The sequence below is a fragment of the Cajanus cajan genome, chromosome 10 (genome assembly GCF_000230855.2).
Source record: "Cajanus cajan strain Asha chromosome 10, NIPB_CcT2T_4, whole genome shotgun sequence".
NCBI lineage: Eukaryota > Viridiplantae > Streptophyta > Magnoliopsida > Fabales > Fabaceae > Cajanus > Cajanus cajan.
In genome coordinates this window covers 15,563,057-15,572,996 of record NC_138526.1, presented here as the reverse complement: position 1 = coordinate 15,572,996, position 9,940 = coordinate 15,563,057, and the positions used below count along the sequence as shown (strand labels likewise).

Sequence of the window (9,940 nt, the reverse complement as noted above, 5' to 3'; positions counted from 1 at the left end):
AGATTTTATTATTATTATTATTATATATATATGTTGGGGTAGAGGGTGTCACATCACATAATATATTTTAATTTTTTTTATCTAAATCAATTCATATTTATCATAAATTTTTTTATGAATTATATTTTAATATTTAAAATAAATTATCAATAAATAAATATAAAATATATTAACCATAAATAAAATTATAATTTTATATTTAAAATATCTATATATATAAATATTAAATATAATTTATTATAAATTTGAGTTAATAAACATTCAATCTATAACTAAAATAATGTAAAAAAAAAAAAATTAATGATAGGAAAATTGAGAAATTGCTAGTTTGAGCTTAGAAAGCATTTTAAGCTGCGCAGAGACATACATGACTTTACTTGAACGCGCTACAAAATATATATATATACAAGTGTTAAACGAAAGTTTCACCACTTTAGGGTTTTTGAGAGGGTTTAAGCGTTTTTACACTAATGGCTTTCGGTGTCAAGCAAAAGGAAGAAGAAGAAGCACCTTATAGAATGGAAGAAGACGAAGATGAAGAAGAAGAAGAAGAAGAAGAAGGAGAACACGTATGGGACGATTGGGAAGGTGAGGAGGGAGAGCGTGAATCGGAATTCGCTTGTCTCTTCTGTGATTCCCACTACAGTTCGTGCGATTCCTTGTTCGACCATTGCGCCTCCCTTCACCACTTCGATTTCCACACAATTAGAGCCACACTTAACTTGGATTTCTATGCCTCCTTCAAGCTCATCAACTTCATCCGCTCTCAGGTAAGGTTACCGATTTCTTTTATGCTTTTTCTGAGCTAACAAGTTTGCAAAGCAATTTTTTTCTCATGCTGACATCATTTTACTAGCCTAAGAGAGTCCAAATTCAGTTTTGTGAATGTTTCTTGAGGTTGGGATTTCTGGGGCTGAGGAAATGTGATTAAGGGAAATTGTATGTTTTGGATTTTAGATTTTAAAATGGCAATTTATCATGATTTAGGTGGTTGTCGCTTGTTCCTTTCGATGTCAATTCAGGGATTGTTCATGCAGATTTCCCTTTATTTACCTGTTGCTTTTGTTTATGGAAAAAATAGAAGAGGTGACTAACAAGATGCTGTTTTTCCTAGGACTTGTTTGGACAATATTCTCCAGAAGCACTTCTAGGATAGAGAAATAAGAAGGAAAAACGAAATAAGCTTCTCTATAAGCTGAAATTAGGTTATGCATAAGCTAATTTGTATAAGCTTTCTCCTATTAGCTTCTTCAAAATCTTATTTTTAACTCATGCATAAGCTAGTTTTAGCTTATAGAGAAACATTTCAATTTTCCTTCCTATTTTTATTTTTATTTATTTATTTTTAACTTATAAGTGTTTTTGGAGAAACTTATCCAAACAGGTCCTAATCGGCATTGTCACCACTAAATGTAAACATGATGCATTCTCACTTTGTTGGTTCTATCTTTATAATTTTGCTTATCTTTGTTTCCTCTGTTCTGGTAAATTATCTTTCCATGCTACTTAACGATGTGTAACTCTGGACTATATATGTTAAATTTCAATTATGTAGATTTTCTTACATATCTTGCTAACTGGTGTTTTTCTTCTGTATTTTTTTTCTAGGTGGCAGAAAACAGATGCTGGAGTTGTGGGTTAACATTTCAGTGCAAGCGTGACTTGCAGAATCATTTGCATGATGTAGTTGATTTTAACGAGATAAAGACTCTGTGGAATGATGATAAGTATCTACTACCTTTCATGCAAGACGATTCACTGTTGTACAGTTTTGGCGAATGTGATGAGGAAGGTGAAGATGAACAAATTTCTAGTATTGATGAAGATCTTATAAAGGATTTGATGAACATTGAAGAGAGTATCCGTGACGATCAAGATGCTATGAAGACAGTGGTAGTTGATGACAAACATGATGCTTGTAGAAGAAACAATATTGCTTCCATTTCTAATGATCATTTGAACAGGGCTAGTTCTTCAAACAAGGAACTTACTAATGGTGATGGCTCAAGACATGTTTTGTGTAGTGATAAGGATCCAGAAGGAGGGCATTTGATGGGTAATTCTCAAAATCACATTGTAAAGCATATTAAGAAGGTTAATGAAAGTTATTTTGGGTCTTACAGTTCATTTGGCATCCATCGAGAGATGTTAAGTGATAAGGTATAAGACATGCTTCTCATTTGTTGAATTCAAATTTAAGTAAATTGTTGTGTAACTACAATAAATTGACAAACTGAAGCTGTTTAACTGTGCCATCACCATCTTATTAAAGTAATATCTATCTTTATGTAGGAAAGAATGGATGCTTATGGCCAAGCAATTTTGAAGAATCCCTCTCTACTAAATGGTGCGGTGGTTATGGATGTAGGTTGTGGAACTGGAATCCTCAGGTGGGAAATATTCTTGACTTTTGTCAATGTATAATGTCATGCAGTATATACTCTTGCAAAATCCTGGATTTTATATCTTTTATAAAATTTTATATTCATAGAATGAGATATCTTATGATAATTAATGATGGGAAAGATGATGCCTTTTTTGTGAAACTTCAGGAAAAGTAAATTCCTTCAGATTATCAATGTTGTGTATATAACTTGGGAGTGCTAGTCTACTGTCCCATCAACCATAGATTGTGTATGTATGATTTTTACACAGTTGGGGCATGATGAATCTGATTCTTTATGTTGCTATGGCTTTTTTGCATTGGTTTGAGCTTAGATGTGGGTCTCTTTGCTTAATTCATCATATGCTTGCTACCCCTTTTTGGGCTATACTGTGATCTTATGGACTTTGATAAATTACTTAATTTGAAAAGTGTTAAACGTCTCACATTGGCTAGGAATACGGATATAATACTTCTTATAAGACTTAGGCAACCCTCCTCCCTTGAGCTAACTTTTGGTAGTGAGTTAGGCCTGTGAATTTTTAATAGTGGGTAGTGGCAAAGAATTGTCTTGTCTCCTTGTAAAAGTTTCCTGGAAGTGGCTTAGCCTCCTAAGCTTACCTCTTGCCTATGAAATGAAAAACAAACCTTCCCTTTTTTCATCGTTTCACCTTTGAGGGCAAGCGTTGGCGAAGTGGTAAGGTTGCTGCTGGGTGGTCCTGATGTTATGGGTTCAAATCCTAGAAATAACCTCTCCACTTGCGAGGTTAGGACTGTGAACTTGTATCCTCTCCCTATATTGTGCCTGGTGTGAGTCTCATGCTGGGTCACCCTTTTTCTTTATGGGTAAAATTTATTGATGCATGCTTAGTGACCATGTATATAGGATAATGACTAATGAGCACCCTGCATATGCATAAGTTTTTCTCAGTGAAGTAATCAAATGTAAAACTTAGTTATGTTTAAGCATTATATTTGTTTTATTCTTTTTATCAATGAAGATTGAAATCTTAACTTAATGCATGGTAGTCAAGTTATAGAAGCCATTAATCATGTTCCATATGCCTTTCTATGGCTGTTAATAAGTGCATATTCCATATTTAAGCCATTAACTTGTGGGCTCTTTCTGATTATTTTACTGGTTATGATGGCTATTGCTGTTATTAATTGCATATTCCTGTTATTTTTGGTCTCTGCTTACGTATCATTTACCATATCTAATTGTTCTGTCATTTGCAAGTTTATGACATATTTTGTTATTATTTTTTCTTTAGCCTATTTTCAGCAAAAGCTGGGGCTACTAGGGTTATTGCAGTTGAGGCTAGTGCCAAGATGGCAGCAGTGGCATCTCAGGTATAAGTTTCTCACTTGGTAGCTTCTATAATTATCGTTTCAACTACATGTCTAGTTCGATGTTCATTTTTTTTGCTCCATTTTTTTTTAATTTAGGTTGCAAAAGATAATGGTCTTTGGCTGAGTAAAAGCCACAGTGGAGTTGATGGCTTCCAAAATGGCGTCATAGAAGTGGTTCATGGTATGGTTGAGGAGATTGATAAAACAGTTGAACTTCAACCTCACAGTGTTGATGTATTGTTAAGTGAATGGATGGGATATTGCTTGCTGTATGAATCCATGCTTGGTTCAGTGCTTTATGCACGGGACCGGTGGTTGAAGCCTGGTGGTGCCATTCTTCCTGACACAGCAACTATTGTGAGTCTCTCCTCTGTCCACTGCTCAGCTATTATGTTTTCAGAATATTATCCTCTGCACTGTAAGTTTATGTAGTATATATAACTATTCTAGTTCCTCTTCTAGTTTGTTGCAGGATTCGGAAAAGGAGCCACAAGTCTTCCATTTTGGGAAAATGTGTGTGATTTTGACATGTCTTGCATTGGGAAGGAGCTTGTCATAGATGCTGCTCAAATTCCTATAGTTGATGTTGTGGACTCTCAAGACTTAGTTACCAGTTCTTCAATTCTTCAGGTTGGTATTTTTGGCGCATGTGAATATTTTGCAAGACATTATTATAGTAGTGACTTCATTTTTTCATTTTGGTAATCAAGTCTTCAATGATTTTGCAATTACTGTAAGGAAGGATATTGTCAGTTCTAATCTTTGGTTATAGTTTCTAACTGGTTATCTTGCAATTATGAGGTAGCTGAAGTGTTCCTTTATGAACTGTATGTAATTGTATCAAAATCCAATATTACTTGTATATAATGATTTGTTTTCGTTAAATGGTGAAAATTATTTTATTGAACAATAGATATCGATTTTTGAAAATTATTTTATTGAACATGAAATAGTAGCATATTGCCCCTTCCATTCCTTCTAAAATAAAAAGCCATTTTTTTTATGAGTAAATGTAAATGCATATAATCAAATGAAAATAAAAAGTATCATGCATTTATAGGGTCCTATTTAGATAAACTTTTCTTGAAGCATTTTTAGGAGAGAAAAATAGAAAGAAAAAAAAAGTCTTTGTAAATTAAAATTAGTTTATGCACAAACTAATTTATAAAAGCTCTCTTATTAGCTTTTCCAAAATCTTTATTTTAACTTATGCATAAGCTAGTTTTAACTAATGAAAAAGTTTATTTTATTTTCCTATTTTTTCTTCTTTATGTGTTTCTAGGGTAGTTTATCTATACAGACCCTAGAAATATTACTCATTTTTATGTGATTCTTTACTTGTGTGGTCTTAACTAGTATAAATGTGCTATGCCAAGCAATATCTGTTTTATGGGAAGGATGGGGTAATTCTCCAGGATATTTTTTAAAATAAATTCACAGCCCAGTTTATAGTTGCACACTGACTATTGATGTGCTTGTCTCCAGACCTTTGATTTGGCAACCATGAAGCCCAATGAAGTGGATTTCACTGCAACTGCTACTTTGGAACTGAAACCGAGTGCTTCACGGAACAAAGTGACACAGTTAAATTCCAAAACATGCTGCTGGTGCTATGGCGTTGTCCTATGGTTTGAAACTGGATTTACAAGCAGATTCTGCCGTGAAACACCGGCTGTGTTATCCACATCCCCTTACACACCAAAAACACACTGGTCACAAACAATCTTAACCTTTCGAGAACCTATTGCAATGGGACCTGGAAAAGAAAATGGGGGTAAACTGGAAGCAATCGGCACTGACGTGTATCCTGCTGTGAAGATTGATTTACGTGTCAGCATTGTCCGCTCTACTGAGCATCGCAGCATTGACATTTCCTTAGAAGCTGCTGGTGTTGGTCATGATGGTCACAAACGCAGTTGGCCTGCTCAGATTTTTACTCTGCAGTAGGAAGCATCATGCTATTGTAGCAAAGAATATTGTGCAACAGTTTCTCTTGTTGACAACAGTTAAAATCAATTTTCAAATGTTAGTTATAATTGCTAAAATGTAGGTTTCTTGCTCGTCGTTGAATGCCAGACTCTGCCCTGTCTAATTAAACAGGGAATGTATTTCTTCAATTCATATTTATGCATTTCACAAAAACATATGTGCAGTACCATGTGTTTTTATGTACTATTTTCTGATTAAAATTGGATTTTCATTTTAAGGGTTAAAGTTGGTATCTGGGTTTGTTATGACAAATTAACGGTTAATGGTCTCACTATTTAAAATTATTTAAATATATAAATATTATATTAAAGTCATATCTTTGAATATCATGAGTCAGTAAAACATTGTGCAAGAGGATTTAGACTTAACGGTGGGACTTGTCAACTAGGTCAACTATGTAACCTTGTGTAAAATATTTTTGTCACACTTGGGAAAATGTCTGGTCAATAAAACTTAACATTGATTAAAAAATGTTTTTAAATATATTAACAATCATAACATCATATATTTAGTAGTTGGTGCTTTTAAATATATTAACAATCTTTACATCGTATATTCAATAGTTGGTTTAACTTATTAGACTAATAAATATATTTTGATAAGGAAAGGAATTAAAATTCTTCAATAAATTTATTATGTTTATTGTGGTTAGAGTAATATAATTTTGTTCAAAATGATTAGTGATAATTAACTAATAATTTCACCCTCAATAATAAAATTGAATATATTTTTTTTTTTAAGAAAGTTTATAAAATTATGTTTCTTTTATTAGGATATGATAATTTAATTGGGTCCGCATTTAAAATAATTAGCTTGGTTAAATTTATATTATATTAAATTTATTACATAATGTAAGTGTAAAAATATATTTTTTTCTCGATGAATTCTATCATTCATAAACATAAATATATATAAGATTTGTATCCTATATACCTAATAAGCTTGAAGAATGAAAAACAAAAAATAATATAGAAAATTAATACTAGTTACATGCAGAGATTTCTTTTAAGACAACTATATTTGTTATAAGGGTTAAATATACTTATTTATTTAGGGACAAGGGTTAGCCAATATTCATTGTCATTTAAGTTTTATTTTCATTCTTAGGATTGGTTTGTATTTACTAAAGAGCAATAATTTTTGTTGCAAAGTTTAATTTGTATTTATTAAAAAGTTTATTTATTATTTTAGTGGCCTCAAACTTTGGTGAAATCATTATAGATAATTATTCAATGTCGAGTTGTTTCATATAATGTTTTAAAGAACATTTTAAAAAAGGAAATATATTACCATTTAAAGAAAATACCTGAGTGAAAATTTCAAGATGTATACGACATTTAGTTTTACTACTTTTACTCTATTTTTATTGCTAGTTTCCTCTACTAGAGCTTAATTTAAGATTCTTGAAGTAAGAAAGTATGGTATAATATTTGGCGAAGATATAACTTAGGTAATATTATATTATAGTTACAAAACATCGACAATTAATTCTTTGTATATAAGTTGAAATACAATTAATTCGAGCACAATTAATTCTTTATGTAAGTTGAAATGTAACTATCTAACAATATCCTTACACATTTTGTTTATAATTCTCTCATTTGAATTTTGAGTTTGATATATTTTTAGGCTTTGCCATTAATTTGCTTGGAAAAAAATTTGTGCATCCACTAGTCCAAGAAATTTTTTGATTCCTAATGGTACATACAAGTTGAAACAAGTGAATCTTAAAGGTCCATGTAAATCTCCTATCGAGGTTCAAGTTGATGGGACAATTTAAGCACTTGCGAACCCCACTACTCTTAATGACAATGTTCAGTGGATAAATTTTGGGTATACAAACTTCTTCACCTTATTAGGTTTAGGAACTTTTGATGGCATGGGTGAAGTTGCTTGGAAACAAAATGATTGTGCAAAAAACAAGAACTGCGAAATGCTTTCCCTGCTAAATAACATATATGTTAATTTATCTATTTCTTTTATTATTAATAATATTTCTCATCATGTATTGGAAAATCTAGTTACTTGTATATTTTTTCTCAAAATTTTGATTTCAAATTCCTTAAAAATCCAATTATCAAGGAATAACGTCAAAATATACCAAAAGTTTTCATATCAATGTGAAGAAGTTTGTATACCCAAAACTTATCCACTGAGCATTATCGATAAGAGTGGTATAGGGCTTGTAGGTGCTTCAATTGTCCCATCAACTTGAACCTCAATAGGAACTTTACATGGACCTTTGATGGCATTGGTGAAGTTTCTTGGAAACAAAATGATTGTGCAAAAAACAAGAATTGTAAAATGCTTCCCATGGTAAATGAAATATATGTTAATTTATTTAATTTTTTTTTTTACTATTAATAGTGTTTCTTGTCATGTATTGACAAATCAAGTTTCTTTTATATTTTTCCATAGAATTTTGGTTTCAACTTCCTTAACAATTCAATTATCCAAGGAATAACTTCAAAGGATAGAAAAAGTTTTCATGTCAATGTTTTGGGATGCAAAAATGTCACTTTTATAAACTTCTCTATAACTGCTCCATCAACAAGTCCTAACACGGATGGAATTCACATTGGAAGATCAAGTGAAATTAACATAACCAACTCCTTCATTAGTACCTGTGATGATTGCATTTCACTGGGAGATGGTAGCAAACACATAACTATATTAAATGTAACTTGTGGGCTAGGACATGACATTAGTGTTGGAAGTCTTGGAAAATATCCAAACGAGGAACCTGTAGAAAGTTTAACCGTTCAAAATTGTACATTAAACAACACAAATAATGGTTTAAGGATAAAAACCTAGCCTGGTACTCCAATAACTTCTCTTGTGTCAGATTTTCATTTTGAGGATATTATAATGGTTAATGTTACAAATCCAGTGATTATAGATCAAGAGTATTGTCCATGGAATCAATGCAATAAGCAGGTATTTACATAAATAAAAACGTTCTTTCTATTGATTAACTTTTAAATTAATACAAACTTTTTTTTTGGTAGTTTTGAAATACCAACTAATAAATGTTTGATGTGCTAACATATATTTTTTTTTTCCAATATGTTTTCAATGGCTATAGACTCCTTCAAAAATAAAGATAAGCAATGTCACCTTCAAGGATATCAAGGGGACTTCAGGAACTCAAAATAGTGTTACACTTATTTGTAGTAATGGTGTACCATGTGAAGACGTGAAACTTAGTAACATTGATATGACATTTAATGGGATTCCTACAATTGCTATTTGTACTATTGTTTAACCCACAATTGTAGGGAATGCACCAACTTGTAAAACTTAAACATCTAGAAGAACCATTGATTAACACTTATACGATATATAATATGTTAGTTTATAATCTTATAGAGTTAAAAAAAAAGTTGTTTATATTTATTTAACTTTGTAACTTGAGTGTGACACCCTTTAACCCTTAAGACATTTAACATGAAAATGCATTTTTTTTAAAAGATTAAAGAAAACAAATTTCTTTACAAAAACTTTAAAAGGGTTTACATGTCTTAATCTTATTGAATAAAACTTTAAGTTCATAACATAGACACAAACGAGCCTTTATAAAACCTCAAGAAAATAAAAGCATGATAAAATTAACTTTAAGTTCCAACATAAAAATAAACACAATGATGAGTTTGCTTAGTGTATTCAGAACATCAATTAAAGCAAACTCAAGATCGATTTAGAATGATTCTTAAAAGACGAATCATTATTAATATGACACAAATATCATAATGAAGCTTTAGAAGCAAGAACTCAAAATAGCTTAGAAGGAAAAATTATGAAGTTTATGTGTATAATATCTTGAGTTCTAGGAATTCAATTTGTTATAAAAGATGGCTTATCCAAGAGTAAGGGGGTGAATTGGATGTTAAAAAATTTATTTATGAATCTTATTGGTTTAATAACTTTTTTAAGACTTTCCAATGAAGTATATTGATATATATATATATATATATATATATATATGTATATATATGCATGCATGTATGTATGTATGTATGTACGTATGTATGCATATAAGATATGTTGTTGAGATATCTTATACATTCAATATTAGATTCTAATAGTTTTATAAGCAATGTTCATGGTTCATGTCATACAACATTAAACATATAATCATATTTGCAAGAATGTAAAGACAAGTGTGGGGATAGAGAATAATGCACAACAAATTTATATGAGTTCAACAACATTCAC

The 9,940-nt window shown here is 31.1% G+C and overlaps 1 protein-coding gene and 1 pseudogene across 1 annotated transcript; both read left to right on the top strand.

The window, feature by feature from the left end:
* Positions 1-416: 416 nt before the first annotated feature.
* PRMT3 (protein arginine methyltransferase 3) lies at positions 417-5,950 on the top strand. The gene is made up of 7 exons (XM_020351487.3): positions 417-770; positions 1,609-2,160; positions 2,293-2,390; positions 3,658-3,736; positions 3,833-4,093; positions 4,199-4,366; positions 5,222-5,950. The coding sequence occupies exons 1-7, from the start codon at positions 471-473 to the stop codon at positions 5,681-5,683; spliced, it is 1,920 nt and encodes a 639-aa protein (XP_020207076.1). The 5' UTR covers positions 417-470; the 3' UTR covers positions 5,684-5,950.
* Positions 5,951-7,367: 1,417 nt separating this feature from the next.
* Positions 7,368-9,355, top strand: LOC109792108 (polygalacturonase pseudogene; annotated as a pseudogene).
* Positions 9,356-9,940: the final 585 nt, after the last annotated feature.